The 22923-nt window shown below is 37.2% G+C and overlaps 1 protein-coding gene across 1 annotated transcript in view; it reads right to left on the reverse strand.

Moving 5' to 3' along the window:
• The window catches only part of CNTNAP2 (contactin associated protein-like 2), a 2354843-nt gene extending 2340886 nt beyond the window's left edge, over positions 1-13957 (reverse strand). Inside the window, exons 1-2 of the mRNA XM_018046828.1 lie at positions 13873-13957; positions 13387-13708 (exon numbers count right to left, since the gene is read on the reverse strand). Coding sequence (XP_017902317.1) covers positions 13387-13483 — 97 coding nt within the window. The 5' untranslated portion in view covers positions 13484-13708; positions 13873-13957. The remainder of the gene's footprint in view (positions 1-13386; positions 13709-13872) is intronic.

The raw sequence follows: 22923 nt of genomic DNA on the forward strand, positions 1-22923 counted from the left end.
GATGTCATCCTACTTTCTTACTTTGCTTTTGGTGTCAGATCTAAAAATTCATCACCAAGACCAAAGTCAAGGAGCTTATCACTTACACTTTCTTCCAGGAGTTTTATAGAGTCAGGTGGCACATTCAAGTCTTTAACTTATTTGGAGCTGATTTTTGTATATGGTGTTAACATAGTGGCCCAGTTTCACTCTTCTGCATATGGCTGTCCAGTTTTCCAAACACCATTTATTGACGAGACTATAATTTCCCCACTTATATTCTTGGTTGTCATAAGTTAATTGACTTGGCTGACAGTCAAGTTCATTCATAGATTGTAAGGTTTCTTAATGCTTATTTTTAACAACACTGGTAAAACATTATTCTCTTACTAAAGCTAATACATGCATATTCTCCATATTTTATCCAGCAAAAATGTATTTTCCCTCTATTTGTTGATAAACTATCAGGCACCATTGTTTACTCTTGCAAAACTTTATTTTTTTCTCATCTGTTTTACAAAAGACTTATTCCAAAGTCACGAGCTATTTCCCAATGAGAGGAAGGTCCAAACTTAGCCAATGTTGTGACTGCAAAGTTGTTCTCTTCTGCTTGGAACAATTCTTCTCTTCTTTTCCCTTATGTAGTTCCTTCTCATTCTTTAGGTTCCAACTATAAAGTCGTAACAGAGAGGATCTGGTTAATCACTCCCTGATGAACTTGCCTCTGGAGTGACTGAGAAATTTTAATTGAAATTCTAACATGCCTAGTAAATAAAAGAGATTTAAGGTAACTTTCTAAGGTTGAATATTACAAAAAAGGATAGTGAAAACAATTTTGAAATGAAAGGTAAAGAAACAAATAACATGTGTGACTTACGGAAGCATGGTGCGGGAGGAGACTCTCCAGAGTCCCTGGGACAGCACAGAGATCAAACTAGTTCATCCTAAATGAAATCAACCCTGAATAGTCATTGGAAGGACTAATGCTGAAAGTGAAGCTCCAATACTTTGGCCACCTGATGCAAACAGCCAGTTCACTGGAAAAGACCCTGATGCTGGGAACGAGTGAAGGCAGGAGGAGGAGGTGGCAACAAAGGATGAGATGGGTGGATGGCATCACTGACTCAAATGGTATTATATTATTATTAATCTTTCCCACTACGATTAGCATGTTCAGCTTATGAACATTCAGTTTATAAACTGAATGTCTTACATGGAAGATTATTAAGAGTATAACAAATAAAATAATGAGAAATAATTTTAGGTCCAAACCTAGGTCGCTAATTTTCCAAAACAAGCTAATCTTCATGCATGCTTCTGAGTAGTTATTTTTTAATTATTCCTCAGGATACATTGTCATAGGCCACTTCAGCAGGCCAGTAATTCAGCTGCTAGCACGATTTGTCTTTGGCTCCGCCATTAGTACATTTGTCATTTGAAAGTTCAATACATAGAAACAAACACAGTATGAGATGCTCTAAATACTATAATTATAGACATATAAAATGAACACACAGATCTGAAAGCCTCTTACAAAAAGCTCCATTGATGTCAATTTAATAGAAGAACGTGTCATTTTTATCTACAATATTTGAAATCTCTTTTAAATTTGGATATATTACTCTAATTTTTTCACATATAAAAATGTACAGTAATGATACATTTTAATAATGATATACTTTCTGTAAAACTGAAATGCTTCAGATCACTGTATACAATAATTATGTAACATTAAAGCATGTTTCCATGATATGAAGACTACTTGAATTGCAGTAATATTTTCCTAATATACTTTGGGCAAAGAATAGACAATAAACTGAAATTTAAGACTATGTTGCCTTTCAGTTTAAAAAAAATAAAAGATATAAATTAGCCTTTAAAATAACATTTAATACTCTTACATTTTGCTGTTGTTATTGTTGTTCATACAGATGAGTCCATTTTAAGGCAGTATTTTATAAGAAGAATTATTACTTACACATAAACTTTATTATAACTAATATTATATTAAAATTAAACTACTGATTACATTGCATTTAGCTATAGAAATATCAGTAGAACTGATAAAAGAAATCTTTACATGTCATTACAATGTAGCTATTTGCATAATTTATATATAGAACTCATCTATCAATTCAATCAGATTATATTTATGTTTATATACCCAGAAATGTTATAGGTCATTTGAGGGTTATAAGTAAACATAAATCAAAATGTTTTCTCTTCAGTTCAGTTCAGCTCAGTCGCTCAGTCGTGTCCGACTCTTTGCGACCCCATGAATCGCAGCACGCCAGGCCTCCCTGTCCATCACCATCCCCCGGAGTTCACTCAGACTTACGTCCATCGAGTCCGTGATGCCATCCAGCCATCTCATCCTCTGTCATCCCCTTCTCCTCCTGCCCTCAATCCCTCCCAGCATCAGAGTTTTTCCCAATGAGTCAACTCTTCGCATGAGGTGGCCAAATAGCTATATTAATCTTTGATATGTTAATTAGCCATCTACAAAATAGTGACTTAAAATTTAATCAGACTTCATGATATCTGTCTTCAAATACTTTACAGCAATAGGCTATAGACTAGATACTAAGCTATTATTACCTTAAAGCCCAGCTAGAACTAATGGCATGAATTTATGAAAATGTAGATTATGTATTAGTATATGGGATAACTTAATAAAAGTAAAACTGTATAAATGTGAAATCTGTGAGTTTTTAATTTTTTGAGCACCTGGAGAAGGCGATGGCAACCCACTCCACTACTCTTGCCTGGAAAATCCCATGGATGGAGGAGCTGGTGGGCTGCAGTCCATGGGGTCACTAAGAGTCGGACACGACTGAGCAACTACACTTTCACTTTTTACTTTCATGCATTGGAGAAGGAAATGGCAACCCACTCCAGCGTTCTTGCCTGGAGAATCCCAGGGATGGCGGAGCCTGGTGGGCAGCCATCTATGGGGTCGCACAGAGTCGGACACGACTGAAGCGACTTAGCAGCAGCAGCAGCATGCTTTGAGTATTCCAAAATAAAGGTAACTGTCTAATTTTACATGATAATTCAATGCAATTAGTACATATATAGTAAAAGATATATAATGAAGTCTAGCTCTTCTGATACAATAGCACACTTATATGTATTAAGCTAAGAACAAAACGTAGGCTGTGCCCATGCAGACCGGGGTTAAACAGGAGTCACTTGTATTATCAGCAGGTAGTGCTGGAGAATCATTGTAAAGCTTACAAATTTTTAACCAGGTTTAGCTGGATGACAGACTTTGAAAAGGCAAGGCTGGAAGATATTTTAAGGATGAGGTGCAGCATGTACATAGTTTCAAATGCAGGGACAAGAAGAGTTAGTTCAAAATGTAAACACATAGAATATAAGTGATTATTTTTTGTATTCATCAAAGAATATTCTTGTTCGGTTAAAGATCAAAATGAAATTCACTGAACATGCCACAGCAACTTTGACAATATCAACTAATATGCTGGATAATATACACTAAATATATGCAATTATCAAGTTTCTCTGCAACTACTCTATCATTTACAAGATTTTTTGACAACTTAGGCACTCTCTTTAAAGTACCTGTTCAGTTCAGTCGCTCAGTAGTGTTCTGGAGTTCACTCAGACTCACATCCATTGAGTCAGTGATGCCATCCAGCCATCTCATCCTCTGTCGTCCCCTTCTCCTCCTGCCCCCAATCCCTCCCAGCATAAGAGTCTTTTCCAATGAGTCAACTCTTCGCATGTTAGGCACAATAATTATTTTGTTGACATCTATCTTCAACTTACATGCAGATTACAGGTATTTCTTTGAAACAGCATGTTTTCAAAAGGGCATTCATGTTTGTCTTTTAATGAGTCTGACCAACCATACGGCTTAAGTGAAGTGTAGAGAATGTTATAAAATAGAGCCACGTAGCAAAAGGGTTTGAGATGTCGTGGAGCTGACACAGCATGATTTCTTTCTCGCCCTTGAAATGATAGATTAATATTCATACATAAATAATGATAAACAAGTATCTGTGCTTATCACTGCATGGCAAGTATCAGCAAATTGAATAATTTCTCACTCTAACATTAGATAATTGAAGATAACTTGCATTATCTGTCACTGGTCTACCGCTTATAAGTGCAAATAGCAAAGGAACTGCTTATTATCCTCTTGATATTTTGCCTGCAATTAGACCAAATCACCACAGGGAGGTGATGTTACCTCCAATCTGCTCCAAAGTTCTGAGGTTTGGGCCATGTATTAGATTTTTCTAATATCAGCCTATACAAAATGGGAAAAGGCATTTCAGAAGGAGGGAACAGAATGTAAGACAGTATAAAAGAAATGTGATTAGAAGCAGCATGTTGTATTGAAGAAGTTGCAAGGATTGTAGTATGGCAAGGCTTTGGAGGGCAAATGTTGGGTTAGGGGAGATTACATCAAAGGGACAGACAAGAACCAGAGAAATAGAGCACATGACAAGATTTGTGTTTGAGCAAAAGTATTTCTGGCATATGCATCAATGATAAACTAGAGGAGAATGATTAAGAGCAAGGAGACATATTAGGAGGCTGCTAAATTAATGCCTGGATGGAAATGCTAGAAATCTTAACTAGAACTGTGGTCACAGGGATGGACAAAGAGAAATAGGTACAAGAGGTATTTAAGCATTAGAACTGACAAATATTTTTGAGACAAATAATTTCCCATAGCCATTAAAGATAAAGAAGTTTTCCTCTTGACAAAACTCTCAAAGAAAGTTTTATGATTAATTATCATTTGAAATTCATCCTCAAAACACTGATTATAGATGACAGAGGTATCAACTTTTAACCTTTGGTAATGTCAATAATATTTGCAGTTCTGGATACAGACTGCAAAATTTCCTGAAGACCAGTTTTAAATAGCTTTTCTTCCTATCTGACAAAACATTTTAACAAATATTTTCCATACCTTTAAATAAATAGTTTCACAAGATAGAATTCCATTGTAAAATCAGTTTATTATGAAGAGGTTTAAAATATAAATAACACTGTTTCCATTATTATCATTCAATGGTACCACTGACATAGAAACATTATGATGACAGGTATTTTTTTTCCCTATAACTCTACATAAGCAGGTAATTAATCCTTAAAATACTGCCTAGATGCAAGTTGAAACTCAGTTAGAGAGAACTGGAAGTCAATGTGGTGCCATCGTTAAGGAGCACAGACTGTGTGGATAGATCATACAAGTGGCCTGGAAAGCTACTTTAATTCTCTGCCTTCACTTTCTTATCAGCAAGTTGGAGCACTGTTGTATTAAATGAGTTAATACTTCCCTGGTGGCTCAGACAGTAAAGAATTTGCTTGCAATGCAGGAGACCTGTGTTTGATCCCTGAGTTGGGAAGATCCCCTGGAGAAGAGCATGGCGACTCACTCCCGTATTCTTGCCTGGAGAATCCCCATGGACAGAGGTGCCTGGGGGGCTACAGTCCCTGGGATCTCAGACTCAGACATGACTGAGCGACTAAGCACAGCACAGCAATACATCTAGAGAGTACTGCTTGACCTGAAGTATGCAATCAACAAATATCAGTATTCATGTCAACTGGAAACAAGATTTAAAGCATAATAATCTCTATTGATGCCCAGAGCTCTGGAAAAGAACACTAACTGATTGGGGCTGAAAAGGGCATTGTTATGAGTTTTTAGAACTCAATCATGAAACATTTTATTAGAGAAATGATATATACTTGTTGAACAAGCATTCCAGTTTTGACATCAATTGCACACAAACACATCAGTATATAAAGATTTGAAGGAGGCTGTTTATATTTGTGGGGCTGCTCAGGTGGCACTAGTGGTAAAGAATCTGCCTTCCAACGCAGGAGATAGTAGAACCAATGTAAATACCCAATTATGACACACTGATATCTTTGACAGAATTATCTTTGTCAACTGACATAATAAAATGGTTATGCTTGCTTCCATACTCCAGATAGCCAACAATACTAGAATCTGCTTTAAACAAGCCATGAGAAACCTACATGCCTATGTTAAGATACCTGAGTAAATCTCACATATACTATAGACATGCATGAGGTATGATGAAACTGTACTCTTGGAGATTTCATCACCACCATTAACAACTTCTTCTACTGTGTAAAGCAGATATAAAAGCATTTTTTCCACGTGATAACACTGAATATTAATCATGTGATTTAAGTAATGAGTATAGTTTCTCATTAACAAAAGTCAGCTGAAAAACCTGCAGTGATGATAACCTACAGAAGTAAAAAATAAAGTTTTATTTTATAGATCAAATCTGATGAGATTGTATGTGGTTGCCTGGTAGATTGTTTCCAGAAGGATTTGATTTTGTGGCCATATTCAGACTCACTGAGAAAAAAATGCCACAATAGGTTAGCAGCACTATCTTGATGAAGGCATCAAACTTATGTTTTATTGTGGCCATGACTGTGTAAGGACAAAAAAAAGTCTGGATCACATGTTCTTAGATCAGCTGACATTAAAATCATTAAACTAATAACATATTAATTTAATCATTTGAAAAACTGACATTCATAAATGATTTTCCAGATATATTTTTTCTTGAATCAAAAATTTTTCAAATATACCACATGCATTCTATAAATTTCAAGCTTAAATTTATTAGCAATTAAGTAATTTAATGATGAAATTATTCATGTGTAATTACCAAATTTTAAACACTGCTATCCCTAAAATATGCTAAAATTTTGCCACATTATATAATTAGCCTGATTTTTTTTAATGTAGTCCTTCTGTTCACATATTTTGCACAATATGTATATCATATACTGAGTATATGATATACATATTTTGCACAATATGTATATCATATACTGAGTATATGATACGGAAGTAAACATTTGCTTTTATAAGGTTGATTAATAACTTGATTCACATTAAGTAAGAGATGACTGACTACCTAGTAAAATGAGTTGAGTAATGCATTTTAATCAATATACAATTTACCTTAGTTCACAATAACTGTTTGAGTCTGCATGATTTACAAGTAACGATAAACACCTTCCATTTTAAAAGAATATTCTTACATGTAAATGTATTATTTGGCAAAGTATGGTGCTATTTCACTCCAGAATAAGTTGTTTTGTTAATTCAATGCACAGGTATTTACTTTGCCTGGGCATTCCTTTTTAAACAATATCGTAGTTGAATGACTTAGTTGACACTGTTATAGTGGCTAGGAGAAAATCAGGAGTCAAGGCAAAATTTGTCTTTTTATGTACTTTTTTCAACATGACATATAATGCATAGAAGTGAGCAAATCCTTACTGAATTTAATTAAACTTTCTATAACTTGCTTCCAATGTAGATGTACCACAAAAGACAGAGTCAGGGAGCCTGACTTTATGAAGGTTAACCTTGATTCACCATCTTCTATGATACAAACTGATTAGTAAGACTGTGCACCCAACAAGGGGTGAACTGGAAACAGGAAGAAGAACCTTATATATCTTTGGGGATCATTTTTCCTGGTACAAAATATTCTCAGGAACTAATTTTACCTCCTTCCTAAATATAAAAGCATTAAAGAATATATCACTATGTATGTTTATGAGAGTATTTCAAACAAACGTGAATCATAAGGAAAATGTTGACTACGGCCCTCGGGAGCTTGCCTGTATTTCTGCAGCATTTTTATAGTATACCAAAAATGTGATCTCTTCAGAAGCAAACTCAGAGCCAACAAATACATCTTTATTTCCAGATTTCCTACTATCAGGGGAGGTTTTAAAATCTGGAGTGCCATAAAAAATTCAGTGACTTCAAGCTGTTATTATGAATAGTCTACCCCAAAAATGAACTAAGTAAGAGTTTAACAAGCTCTTTTTCGAAATTTACAATCAAGGAAATCAGTCAACTTTGTCTTCAAAGTCCAAATGTTTCTGTTTCTTTTGTAGAATAACTGATCCAAATCATCCAACTCTTCATGACTGTGCAGCAGGAACACAAATAGGAAGTAACGACCAACTCAAGTCACGTCAAATTCACCTGATGCTTAAATGGACAGCATGAGATTGAATGTGGAGCTACTAAAGTCTATAACCAAGACGTGTGTTTTAAATGGTAATGTTAACCCCAGATAAACAAATGGTTTTCTTTTAAATGTCTCTCTAAAATAAATGTCACTAACAGAACCACGCAGATATGAATGAAGGAATGTATAGAGGAGCTTGGAGATCACAGTTACAGTAAGTCAATTCTCCAACTCATCCTCCAGGAGGAAAAACAAGTCGTAAATCACCACTGGTTTTTAACCATGTTCATTCAGTTCAATACTAAATAAGCTTATTACTGGCAATTTTAATATGTTGGGGCTTGATAGGGGACAATAAACATCCCTCCTTTCTCTCTCTGAGTTCTTGATTTAAAAAGAAGTCGCAGATGGAGAGCAAATATCACCCTTTACATAATAATTGCGGATACGGAAGAAAAGTGTTTCACTATGTGGCAACCGTGGGATGCATTAACCTTAATTCTGAAATTAAACAGGCCTTCTACCCATAGGAAGAGCTGAACATCATAAGACTCCTCATATTACCACAGAAATTACTGCAGAGGCATAGCCTACTCTTGCATGTCTTTTAGTAGAACCTACTATACCTTTTGCAGGAAGCCTGGAAGAAAGAAGGTGGAAGGGCTCAGCTAAACTAGGTTCTTCTCCCAAAGTCACCTGTCAGGTTAAGTCACTCCACCTAACCTGGAGTGGATGAGTGAACAGCAGAGATAGAGGCTAAGAAGGTTATAAGTGCAGTTTTCTCCACAAAGAAGAAAACATTAGGACAGAGAAAGGGGCGGGGGACACTTCCAAACACCAACAATCTTTTTAGTTGGTCAGAACTAAAACAGGCAAGTTCTAAAGATCCCAGGAGATGGGAAGATGCAGTTTTAACTGATCATTCTGTTGAGAAGTATTCTCTTGTATCAGTCTCATTTGAAAAGCTAAAGCCTATACAAAGATCACTTTATCATTATTCTTACATATTAACATGGAAAAACTAAACACATAATTTCTTCCATGACCAAATAGGAGATGATTATAGAAATATATCTTAGTTTTCGACAACCTACTTATCTTATAACATGTATTTATCTAGAAACACTCAAACATTCAACTTCAGACACTGATTATAAATAAAGCATTCCTTTTATTTCCTTAATGTAGACTTTGAGGCTTAAATTATTATGCACTCTATTGTTTAACTTAGCACACAGTGATAAATGATAAACTAAAACATTTCTCAAATCAATGAGATATGGGAAAACTTTGAAATTACCCATTTGCTTCTTTATTGCATTAAAATCAATCACTACAGAGACAATATGCAGAAGTGGTTCTCTATGTGTTTAATATTTTTAAAATAATCACCCATGGGATTTGAAGTAAGAATCTCCCATTATTCTTCACCACATTTACAATAAATAAAATCTTTAAAAAAGAGAAGCAAGTCAAGGGGCAGTACATCAAATTCTTTTTATGTTTCAATCATGAAAAGGATACATCAAACAAGATGACTTACTAGTTCACTTTTAAAGACTTATTAAGATTTTCTCTGGAAGAATTTATAATTAAGGGAAGTGATTTAAAATCTCAAAGAAGTTATAGACCTTGAAATGTCCTGCCAATTAGAATAGAAAGAATATTAGAAACATGATTTTAAAATATATATGATGTACATCAAACAACTTTGATGTTATTTGTCTAAAGATGATGTGTTGTATGTTTATACTTGTTTAAAAGTTAATGGAAAAGTATACTGAATCTGTGGATTGCTTTTTTTACTTACTTTTTCCAATATCTATATTAAAAGAGAAAATTTAGAGAAAGATCCCAATTTCCTGAACAATGAAATCAGGATCATATATTTATCTCTAATGAGTGAATAATATTTTTCCTTTCATTAGTTTGGATTAAATAAATAATGTACGTCCTCTTATCAATCAATGAATTCTACTGACCTACAGCACTTTTTAAATTAAATTCATTTAATTAAGACAAATTTGTTATTATGTTCAAGCTCAGTATAACTAATAGTATTTGCTTTCACGTTTACTTTTATATTTTACATTTAATTCAACTATTTAAAAGATACCATTTTAAGGTTGGCATATGAACTAAAGAGAGAAAAAAGACAAATTTATTACTGTTTTAATATTGTTTATTTAGTTACTTGAAATAATTGCACATGAAAAGATCTATCTATAAATGTGCAAGAAGCTTAAACTCCTTGAGAGACTTGTTAGAAAACATATAAATACACATATATTTTTTAGATATAATAAATATATAATATTATCTATATTACATAATAGTGTATCTCTATATATTTTATACGACACATATTATATGAAACATATTTAAAGGATTTTAACATATGCATATATAAATATTTATATACATTTGTGCTTATATAAGTAAAAACATGTTTGCTGCAAAGTATTTGATCAATTGAACCCACACTTTTCAAATACTCCAGTCAGTGAAGTTATAGTTTAATGGCTATATAAAATAATGCAAAGCAACTTTTATTAGAAAGCACTATTTCAGTCAAAATTTAGTATACTTTAAGAATAAACTAAATTCACTAAATGCTAGCTCAAGCTTCTCATTTAAAAGTGTACTGTCAGGGTCTTTCAAATGTGTTCAAATAAATGCAATTCCCTGAGTAAAATATTCATCTTAAACTTTACATCTGTGCCCTGTGCATACACATGTAGAAGAAGCAAGGCTCTCCGATTCCATTGGCTCAGCAGCAGCTCATTTCCACTATCTGCCAAAAAATTAAAATCCATTTCTACTTAATCCTAGAGATAAGCTTCTTTAAAGTTTATTTTAGTTTAGTTATAAAAAAGACAGTATTAACAGGAACAGCCTTCGTATATACAGTTCAATAATAAGGAAGAAGAAATAAGCCCGAAGCCAATGTATATCTGAAACGATGTTGTTATGAAATTTTAAAATATTAACCGTATCTTCCAAAAACATCCATCATATTAGAAAGTTATCTGGGAACCGTAAGTTTTAGCACAGTCATCATATTTTTTAAATGGGTACCAAATAAAAACATTACTCTTAGTTTTTCAGGCTACTTTTTGTCTTGTGATGACCTCTCCTGGTTGAGTTGTTCATTATCTTAGATTCATGTAGTTAACCATTTTTTCTCTCCTTTGGGTGCTTTTAGTATTTCAAACTTCTTCAGAGCTGCATATATTATATAAACAAAACTTTTCATTAAGGGTAGAAGTATAAAGTACTGAGTATGTGAGTCGTTCTAATCAGTAAAATTGAAATCATTCTTATTGTTTAATTCATTTCTAGAATGGGGGCAACTCTGAGTTTGGTCCCACAATTGAGATTCAAACAAAAGGAAACATCATTTTATTTAAACCAGTACACATTTTTTTCAAAAATGAGGAATAAGAGTTAAATAAATAAACCTGAATAATTGAACATAACTATTACCTATCTTGAAAGTAATGGTCTCTGTTCTTCCCTGTAGCTAAATTCTAAGTTATAAGAACTAAGAATGCATGTCGGAAATGACAACTTTTCGGTTCTTAAAAAATAGTAACCCAACGACTGCATGTAAGCCATTCTTGACACATAAATTTTTCAGATGGATCCATTATAATTAAAGTATACAGAAAAATGAAGTACAGAACTCAGGAAAAAGTCTGGCTGTAAGGGCCTTCAGTCCGTGAACACAATAAATTTCATGTATAATGAGCTTATTTTCTGCGAAAAGTGGCAACTAGTTCTATATAACCAGACCTTGACATGGAAACTGAAATTTCATCAGCATAGTTTTCTCAGAAGCTAGTTACATATTTATGGAAATATTAATACCAAGCATTAATGCTGCATAAGTTATACTGAAATCTATAAAACTGGCATTAAATATTAATAACATATCACATTTTTATGTCTAATCTATTTTGTGAAAAAACTGTAAAACTTTTTTTCAAGTTCATTACAAACTTAGATTACCATTTAGTGGCTTCTCTATCTTGAAATGATATCTTGAAATGAAAGGGAATCAAATTCTGTACTTGGGAAAATTTGTCAAAACAGTAATTCTGGATCATCATATGATATTATTACTTAGTAGGTTTTTTAGCACAACTTATAAAGTCAGTTTTCAATGTTTATTCTTATTAATATTTACACACTGGAATAAGAGCATTAATATTAACATATGGACGAAGATATTTTAACGAATCCTAGGATCTGATAGAGATACTTCACATATGAATTCTGGAAAACACTAAACTTTTCTTCCTTCATGGAAAACACTTATTTTTCAAAATCTAAAATCTCCATGATGATTCTTTAACAAATCATTCATTTTCAGAAACAAGTATTTCTTATGAATATCATCCTAAGATTCCTACAGGCAAGCTTTCTGGTGCTTAACTCTTTCTGAACCAAAGGAGCGCTCATGCATTTCCTCTCTAGACGCACAATATGCACTTCTAAAGCAATGCAGAAGATGGGCTGGAATCTTCCATTGCTTTCTACGCTTTCTAACCTCACGAACAAATGAACAATCTTTTTCAGAAAAAGCTAGCTAAAACATACAGAGATAAACATACTGAAGAGCATCTTTTTTTTTTTTTTTTCAGAGAACCCTCAAGAAATCTGTTCACTACTGCATTAGAGATATTTTGCATTGCCTGTCCCAAGTTCCAGACTGCGTTGCACTCCACTGCCAGGAAATTAAAGCGATTTCTGTTACAATACTAGATCACTGCGTTTCATTTTAATAAACAAGTACTAAACGGTCATTCTCGGGGTGGGGGTGACAAGCATAAGTCCATAGGTGCCCAATCTGCTCAAAATAAGCTCCTTTCCCACTCCCGAAGCCGTGCTCATTTAAAGTTAAAACCATAAATAAACTTATTTTTGCCACGGTTTCACTTTTCATCTTCCCTGACCTACCTAAGCCCAAGGCAATGAACTCCGTCTACACAAACACAATGAAGTGGAGAGAGAACTCCTAAGGAGCCGTCACCGACACTGTATCACTCTAACCAAGCGGCCGCCAACCGATCTCCATGACCACAAACAACTTTCTAGAAACATCACCAGCATCAACCACCCTCTCTCTCTCTGCAGCCCGGAGCGTGGGGTTTGGAGTTTCCCCCTGCTGCAGCGGCCGCCAAGTGCGTGACAACCTAACCACACACATACACACGCACGCACACACACACACACACACACACACACACACACACACACTCATCAGCCGGGCGAGACCCGCGAAGGCACCTCCTCGGAGTTGGTACCCGGGGCGGGTGGAACATCAATGCGGCACTGAAACTGCTCCAGCGCAGAGCGAGGCGGCGGAAGGGCTACTTACGGGACGTGGCGGGAGCCGTCCAGGCTCTGCAGAAGATGCCGCCGAGCAGCCCGAGCCACAGCGCTGCCCCGCAGCGGGCTCCCCGAGCCCCGGGCATCCTTCGCCTCCCGGCTCGCGGTACTCCAAAGGCTCGCTGCAGAGAGACGCCGTCCGTCCGTCAGTCTCTCGGAGGGCGATGGGCAGTCCTCGGGCACCACGGAAAAAGCCAAGACCCTCCTGCGTCCTCCTTCTTCTGCGCTCACCCGCTCCGGGCTCCAGTCCGGAGCAGCAGGGCGATCGCAGCCTGCCTTTTCCCTCTGCGCGTGTTGTCTCGCCTCTTGCTCTGCGAACCAATGTCAGGGGGAAAGAATTCAAACCGAGAAGAAAAAAAAAAAAAAAAAAAAAAGGAGGCGGGTGGGGGGGAGCGGGAGGCGGGGGGAGGAACAGAGGAGGGGACTCTTACCCCGCCCTCTCCTTCTCAGGGAAAAAAAAAAAAAGAAAAATCACCAGGGGACGAGGCGGAAAATCAGAACGGAGGATGCCGGAGATGCGGAGAGCGCGCGCGCGGGGACGGCTCGGTGCTAATGCTGCCGCTGCGGGCGAGCGCTCCCCGGCCGGCCGCTGGGCAGCGGGACTCGGAGGGCTCCCCGGCAGCTCACATGGAGGGACTGTGTTTGCGCGCACGGAGCACGCAGCCCCGCGGCCACGGGCGGGCGCACGCACGGCCTCAGCGCGGCGCGGCGCGGGGCAGCATCTCCCCGCGGCCGGAGGGCTGGAGACGCCGCCGCCGCCGCCGCCGGCAGCGCCAGGGAAGCGGGGCGGCGGGCGAGGCGGGGGGCGGCGGTGGGGCGGGGGGCAAGCCCTCCCCTCTCTCTCGCCGCGGCTCCAGGCCCCTCCCCAGCTCCTCCTTCGCCGCCGCCGCCGCCTTCCTCCTTACCGTACCCCTCTGGCTGTCACAGCCCTTCTGCCCTGCCCTCGCCTCGCGGGGAAACAGCCGCGAGAAGGAGCCCACGGGCCCGGGTCCATCGGCTGGGGCGGGGGCGAGGAGGGGGGCGCGCGCCTCTCCCCCACCCTGGGCTGGAGGCGGGGCCGAAGTTGGGAATTCGCGGGGTGATCGCGGAACCCGGCTCCAACCCTGGCGCCCCTCGCCTACCCCCCCTACCCCCCAGCTGCAGGAAACACCACCCCTGCGCTCGGGTGCCTTCTCTCTGCCGCCTCTCCTCCCCTTCAGACAAGAGATGGTACAGGCTCCGGGAGCTCCGTCCCCCCTTGGGAACCAGAATCAGGCGTCCGACAGGCAGGTCTTCCGAGTGGTCCTAACACCAAGGGACGGAGCCGAGCATCCCGACTGGAGCAGCGCGGACTGCAGACGCTGCTAATGCAGATGTTTTCAATATGTAATTAATTCCTCCTGGTACATATGCACGCGTACACCCAACCCACGCTGCGGCCAGGAGAACTCCATCCGGGCGAACGCGCACACAAACAGACCCAAACACAAAACTGAAACAAGCGGGCGTAAGGATAACTACTTCAGGGTGTCGGATGCGTTGCAAGTACTGAGAATTGCGAATATCTGGGGAGACCCAGATTTTCTTCCCACACTCATATCATTTCAGTAATAAATTTCAGGCTCTTCTCCCCAGCTCACACCTCTCCACACCCCATCCTCCCTACAGTTTCCTTCCAGCCAGTCTACAAATAGTACTGGGATGCTTATGTCTCTGCAGAACCAATCCTTGCACTGACTTTACTGACACTGTTAAGAATTATTGGTCATCTAACTATCTAACGATGTTTAGGGAGGAAAAAAAGAGGAGGAACCATGTCTTTAGGTGTTATGCAATGAATAAGCATTCGCCTTTCAAGATAAATAAACATTTTATGGAGAGTTGGCTACTCTGAGTTGAATATTATGGTTAGGTCTCAGAAAGGTCCACTGTAAACAGGACAGTGTGTTTGCTGCATAATTAGTATGGTGGTAATGGGGCTGATTCAGCATCCTTTATTAGAGATTTATTTCTTATTGATTTAAAGGGATGTTTTTGTCCTAGTAAGAACTGCAGATTGGGTACAATCTGGGAAATGAAGACACACAACAGATGACAAGCATGGGAAACTGTATCTTCATGCTATAAAACTCGCCTCCTATAAAGTGATACAGGAAAGGCATTCTTATGGACTATAAAATGCTCCTTTTCTGTTTTAATTTCCACAGACTGTCAGACTTCAATGAACACTTGCAAAGATGCTGTAGTAGGGAACTGTTGTCAATCATTTGTAAGAACCCAAAGAAACCCATCATACAAAAAAAAAAAAAAAGACATGAGGGGGCTCAACTTTTCAGAAGTCAATTTTTAATCTATTTTGAGCAACAGCTAAATAGAATAGCTATGTCTGTCTTAGCTGTTGCCCTAAATGCCACCAAAGTCGTGTTCAAGTGTTTTAATAGAAGACTAGAAATGAAAACAATGGAAAATATTGCCATTTCAGTCTCTCAATGGATGCTATTCAGTAGGTATCTATCTCAAGCGGATTTTAACTGAATCCGTTTCTTAGGGTACTGAGCAAAAAGAGTTGGCTGTAGATTTCTACTTAATTGTTTTGTAATAGAAACCATACCTGGGGGTATTTTTATCTTCCAAAAAGGATTCTGACCAGTTTGAAAGCATTTCTCTCGAGGAATAAAAACAAACAAAACATAACATTTTTTAATGACACACATGTAACCCTGCAACACCACTGTGCTATATGTTTTGTGTCAGAGGGAGCTAAGAATCTGCCTTCATTCATGCTCAATGAACTTCACCATGTTTGAAAGTTAACAATGTCACATTCTTTGTAATGCAACTACTTTTGTTTCAAATTTCTGTTAACTTAATCTAGACACTGGGATTCATAATTATACTTAAAGAAATAAAACTTTAATAGTTTGAGGATCACACATTCTTTAGATTCTAATGCTACCTTCCCACATCAGTTCATCTTTTGCATTGTTAGATAGTAACATTAAGAAGCTTCTTATTGACTTCAATTAAAACTATTAATGAGAAGGTAGGAACTACTAAGCCTGTTTGGCCTGGTCAGCCTTCAAGAACCTGTAAAATTGACAAGCCAAACAATAGATTCAGGATAGTTCCACCAGAAGGCAATTAGATATGGTAAACATAGACTATCTTATGTGTATTACATTATCTTTGCAAATAAAGACAGTATATAATCAAATAAAATGTTTCTTCCATTTGATATAAGGTCAATCAAAGTTTGAGAAGAGCAAAACTAAATAGGCTGAACTATCAGAAAAAAAAAAACAAAAACATGCTGAGGAAAATAGATGGTCAAGGGGCATTATTTTGGAAGTAAAGTAACAGAGAGTATGAAATGATAGATGAATCCCTGGTTCCCATCACCCAGGTCCTCTTCTCTTCTTCTACAGAAATTATTGAGCTCATTTTATATTCACATGACCCCATAATTTGAACAAGTTATTGCTTCACAAGCAATATATTTATTATTCATTTATATCTTAATATTTGTTGAGTTTTTACAATTGTGGGCATTGTGTTAGATACTGTGACTGTACATCTGAGTGAGCAGATAACACTTTGTCCTCAAAGTTGGTAACTGTAATCCATGGGATTGCAAAGAGTCAGGCACGGCTGAGTATACACGCACGCACCTGAAGGGACTATTGAATGAAACAATGAAAATATTCAGGTCTTTTTAATAAGTAGAGAAACAATTGGCATATTTCTGGGTGTGGCCTTTGGAGTGTAATTTCCCAGAAATCAAGTTGTACAACTGTGCCCAGAAATCAGTCAATTCCCCCAGAAAAATGTGTCTTACTTGCCACTCTGATGGTATACTCCAAGAATTGAGTACCTGGATGTATAGGCTTTGTCTGGGATGCATTTTCTAGTAAGGATGAACAGAATGAGGTCAAGTCTTATAGGAAAGCCTCTGCTGTACAGAAAATCACCTGGAGTCTGGGCCTTTGGCAATGCTAATTGGCCTTAGGCACAGTGAGATACTTCCCATCATAATCAAATATTAATTGCAAGAAAGCCTGTTTGAAGAAAATAGTATAAACTAGAAGTAGCTTTCAAATTTCCAGTCTATTTTAAAGGTCTCAGCTAGTGTTATTTAGATTACACTTTCTGAAGATATTGGTTTCGTAAACAATTCATGGTTAATGATTTATTCTTTTAATATTAATGGAAAGTTGTGAAAAGGTGGTCTTAATGTATGTGTAAAACATTTTTGCAATCAATGATCAGGGTTAGGAAACTGAGAGGAAAATTACTAAACCAATAAGTAATATTTAGAATATAAGATCTGATCTTAATCTTTACTGCATTCTTCACTTTCTGGACACTAGCGTTCAATTGATTATGGTCTAATATGTATGAATCACATAACCTAGAATAAATATTCTTCCAGAATTGCAATTAAAAATTACCTTTTCCCCCATCCTGAACCCCCCTCCCGCCTCCCTCCCCATACCATCCCTCTGGGTCGTCTCAGTGCACCAGCCCCACGCATCCAGTATCATGCATTGAACCTGGACTGATGACTCGTTTCATATATGATATTATACATGTTTCAATGCCATTCTCCCAAATCATCCCACCCTCTCCCTCTCCCATAGAGTCCAAAAGACTGTTCTATACATCTGTGCCTCTGTGCCGGATACATGTTGATGTATGACAAAACCAATACAATATTGTAAAGTAATTAACCTCCAATTAAAATAAATTTATATTAAAAATTAATTAATTAAAAAATTGCTCTTTCTATGGCATTTTAGTGCTTTAGCTCCGACAAATCCAACTCACAGTTTATGTAGTGGTTACTTTAAAAAAAATCTTCCATTACTTGATGATCTCACAGTTTAAAGAAAATATAATTTCAAATGAGCATCCCCAGAAAAATGCCATATCTTTGAAAAGTAAAATGCAATATTCACTTTCAGACAGGAATTACTGAATATAGGACATGAAGAAAAATACATATGCTTTGAATATCAAATTGTATGGTCATTTCTTGTTAATATTATGGATTTAAAGAAGGAAGAAGAAAGCTGTTAGAACTGACATGTTTTTATTGTCTTATCATTTATCTTTAAAGTGTTGTGATGTCAAAGCTAATCATGGTTATAGACAAGAAAGAGGAGGATCAAGGAAAAAAAGTAAGCAAAAGAGAGAGAAGAAGAGTTAGCCCACCTCTATGGCTTCCTAGTGCTAAACACCCATACCTGTCTGTGCCCAGTCACTCAGTCGTGTCTGACTCTTTGTGACCCCGTGGACAGTAGCCCTCTAGGCTCCTCTGGCCATGAGGATTCTCCAGGCAAGAATACTGGAGTGAGTTGCCACTTCCTTTTCCAGGGGGTCTTCCCAACGCAGGGATCGAACCCAGGTCTCCCGCATTGCAGGCAGATTCTTTACTGCTGAGCTACGAGGGAAGCAAAAAGCACAACTTCCCAAAACACCTATAAAAGTACCTGATTACTCCAAGGAATGACGGCTAAACTATAATTATTTAGCACTGAGTGTGATTTTTAGGTTTCTGTTGATTCAAAAACTTTTTAAGCAAGTTCAATATTTGTAATGTCTCAGTTTGATTTTAAAATTAGAGTTTTATTTACATGAAAGATTAAAACTAGCTAAAAAAAATAGGTTACCAAAAAATACCTCAAGAAACAAAAGTTATATTCCAGCCACAATAACATTAAAAAAACTACCACATCCAAAACACAATAGTATTAAGTGAATTACTTTTGAGTAATTTCACACAGGAAGGAGAGTCAGGTGATCCTCCAGGAATCCGTTTATAGGATGGTTGTTGAATCTGGTCTCTGGGTCTTTGTTTCAGCTCTGCAACCCTCTTTGACATACTCACAAAATACATGCTTTATTTCCTCATTTATTAGATTAGATTTTTATTTATACCAATTGAATTATTCTGAGAATTATAAATAATTTATATAATATCCCTGGTTCATACAGAGTGCTTTTATGATTATCAATGATACAAATGAATGATACAAAATTCTATACTGAAGTCAAGTTCATGCCTCCAAATATTTAAACTACAAATTCATTCAAAAATTTTTGGGTTAAAAAAATAAGGCTTCAATCAGAGAAATTAAAAAAAGAGGTTTCTTTAAATGCTATACTATGTAATGCCTGCCTTTTGAATGCCCAAATCTCTAAGATCTTCAAAATTATCCTTAAGTATTTCTTGGTGTTTCAACTTCTATTTTCCTCCTATCAATTTTTGATAATGCCAGACCCACTGAGAAAGTTGAATGGCATCAGGAGCATTTAAAACACAATACAAGCATTATATTAAACTAGTAGCCAAGTTAGACCAGGGAGCATAATAAAGCAAACAGGGTATATTGTTCTGACAATATGGAAATTTTAAGAACAAAACAAATAAACAAACAAAAGAACAATGAGTGTTCTAACTGTAGGAGTTACCATCACTGATTTGAAACTACACAATGCTGAGAACATTCTTTTCACTCCATCCAGGAAGCTGAGTTGACTTAAATCTCTGTACAATTTATTTATTATGTCCTCAGTTTGCAGTGGGGAAGGTATTGAGTGGAGCAGGCTTGGAGGTGATAATTACTGCCTAACCATTTTCAGCTACTTTGAAGAGTTACTGCCAAACATTTAAAGCTAGATTCCATAGTTTATGGTGTTCCTAATTCCCATGAAGTTGCAGTACCTTATCAGGCAATAGGAAATGGTCTGGCCTCTTTTGCTTATGCAGAATTGAAAAAAATCACAGGACCTATAGTCGTGCTTTATATCACCTAAAGGAAACCAAGAATAAATTCTATTTCACTCTAATCTGTGTGGTAATTGTTAAATGAATTTCAGAGATGGTTTTAACTACATGCTTCAGTATAAACACGGTTCTTTCTTATAAAAAATGTTTTCTTTTTTATATATTTATGTTCTCCTAGGATAGCAATTCTATCAACACCTAAATAACTGTGGTATTATAATTTAACAATATGTGAGGTATTTATGTGATAATCTAATATTTAATGATCTCTTCGTCTATTGAACTTTCTGCTTCATAAGCATTTAGCCAAGAATGGGGAGGAGAGAGGGAAGATGGCTTTTCCATTTATGTCTTATTTAACAGTATCTCTCATGTATAATTAGCTCATATATACCTGCTTTAGTATGTTGAGGAGATGGACATAATTGAAATTTTCTTTAATAATTCATAAATTTGGTAATGTCATCTTTCATTTTAACTGCTTATGTTATAATTGATGGTGTGAGATCAGATTTTTTTTTCTCATCTCAGAATTAGTGCGATATCTTTCAAATTTGCTTTTTTCTAATCTTCTCTGCATCTTCTTCAAGTCCTAAGGGCCCGCCCAAGTAGCAAGTTAGAGCTGAACTTACCCCTTGAAAGATAACTGTTCACTCTCTTAAAAGACCTGATGGAAATGAGGTCATGATGAGGGGCAAAATGCACAGAAGTGGATGATCTTTGACATAGGCTGAAGTTTTAATCTGGTCTATTTTTTTTTCTTTTTTTCCTTTGTCAGAGTGACATAATTCCTCTAGCTAAGAAATAGTATGAGATAGTTCAGTTCAGTCGCTCAGTCGTGTCTGACTCTTTGCGACCCAATGGACTGCAGCATGCCAGGCTTCCCCGTCCATCACCAACTCTCGGAATTTACTCGAACTCATGTCCATTGAGCCAGTGATGCCATCCAACCGTCTCATCCTCTGCTGTCCCATTCTCCTCCTGCCTTCAATCTTTCCCAGCATCCGTCTTTTCAAACAAGATGGTAGTAAACAATTATTTGACTATTTAGGATTCTCTATGTTCATATCTCTCTGGGACCATGGTTATAACTTTTCTGGATGAAAAGACTGTCTTTCATAAGTAACTTCAAGTCATATTGTATATAGGCCAGTTCTCATATTTTCAATTTATGCCATCTTCATAAATGCTAAATGCAGGAGATAATGCTGGTCTACTGTAAGTTCCAGTCACTAACATTAAGCTAATAATTGGTGGTTACTATAAAGGTTATAGACTGACTTGTTGGTATTTTCATTCCACAGAAGATTCTGCATCCTTTGTCCCTCACCCCAAAACTCCCATTAGAGACTAAAAGTCATGTACAGACGTCTGCATTGGAAGTCACTGAAATAAATTAGCTAAAACCTTCTTTTCCTGAGATAATTTAAATTGTGTGTGGAGGAGGATGAGAGGGACAAAATAGACATGTATCAGACTGTTATAAGCCTGTGCATATTATTCCCAGTTTAGGTATAATCTTGATAAATACACTGATATACTTTGCATTTAATAAATCATAAGTAATACCATATGCCAACTCTTAAGTACTCTCCAACATGTGGCATACTTCATAGTCACTCAATTTGAGAGTGAAAGCCACTATCATCTACTTTTAAAATATTTGAAATATGACAGTGTTCATTTTTACAGTGCATTAATATCTACCAGTATTCATGTTTACAATGCATATCTAGAGTAAGGGAGAAATGCTTTCACCATATTGCTTCTTTAAATTCACGTTTGTGGAACTGTTGCTTACCTTGCCATTGGGGTGAGTTACCAGAAGGATGGGCTCAAGGGAGACTTTTCTGTTCTTTCTTCTGCCAGATTCCAGGACTTAAATTCCACCAGAGCCAGGAAAAGTTGGGAATGGCTTACACTTAACATTTAGTAGCCACTCAGTAAAGTATTCTCAATTGATTAAAATGTGACTTTTGTTCAGTCATTTGAGTTATTGGTTTATATGTTTCATCAGAAAAACATCTTAAGAATTCTCTCAATTTTATCGATGAAAAAACTTCAACAACTTTTCTTGTGTTTGCTCTCCTTAATGTTAGTATTCTGGTAGGAAAAGTCCTAGGGTAAGATAATTAACTTCACCCTAAAAGGATCTTCTTGGCTAAGATTGTCAATTCTGATGATTGTCCACGGACTCCTTAGAAAGGAGGATGAACGCACAAACAAAAATAAACTGAAATAATAAGACAAATTCTGATGACTTCACAAATATGCTTGGAAAGATCCAAAGCTGTTGTATGAAATCAGTCTGTGACCTCAGCCTCACTCTCTTAATCTTCCTTCTCAAGTTATCATCCCTGAAGCAAACAATTAAGTATGTTCCATCCTTTCCTCCTCATCCAATTTGACATCCTAGAGGAGAATTGGTATGCAGTTTATGACTCAGAAAAAAATAATAAGGACAAGTGGAGGAGTGGGTAAAAAAATAAAGCTTAATGACACACAGTGAAGTTTGTCCTGGGGAAATGGCATTGACACCATTCCTACTTAAATAAATTTCAGAATCTCTTGGACTGCAAGGAGATTCAGCCAGTTGGTCCTAAAGGAAATCAAACCTGAATAGTCATTGGAAGGACTGATGCTGAGCTGAAGCTCCAATATTTTGGCTACCTGATGTGAAGAGCCAGCTCCTTGGAGAATACCAGGATACTGCGAAAGAATGAAGGCAGGAGGAGAAGAGGGCAACAGAAGACGAGATGG

Source organism: Capra hircus, chromosome 4 (genome assembly GCF_001704415.2).
Source record: "Capra hircus breed San Clemente chromosome 4, ASM170441v1, whole genome shotgun sequence".
Classification (NCBI taxonomy): domain Eukaryota; kingdom Metazoa; phylum Chordata; class Mammalia; order Artiodactyla; family Bovidae; genus Capra; species Capra hircus.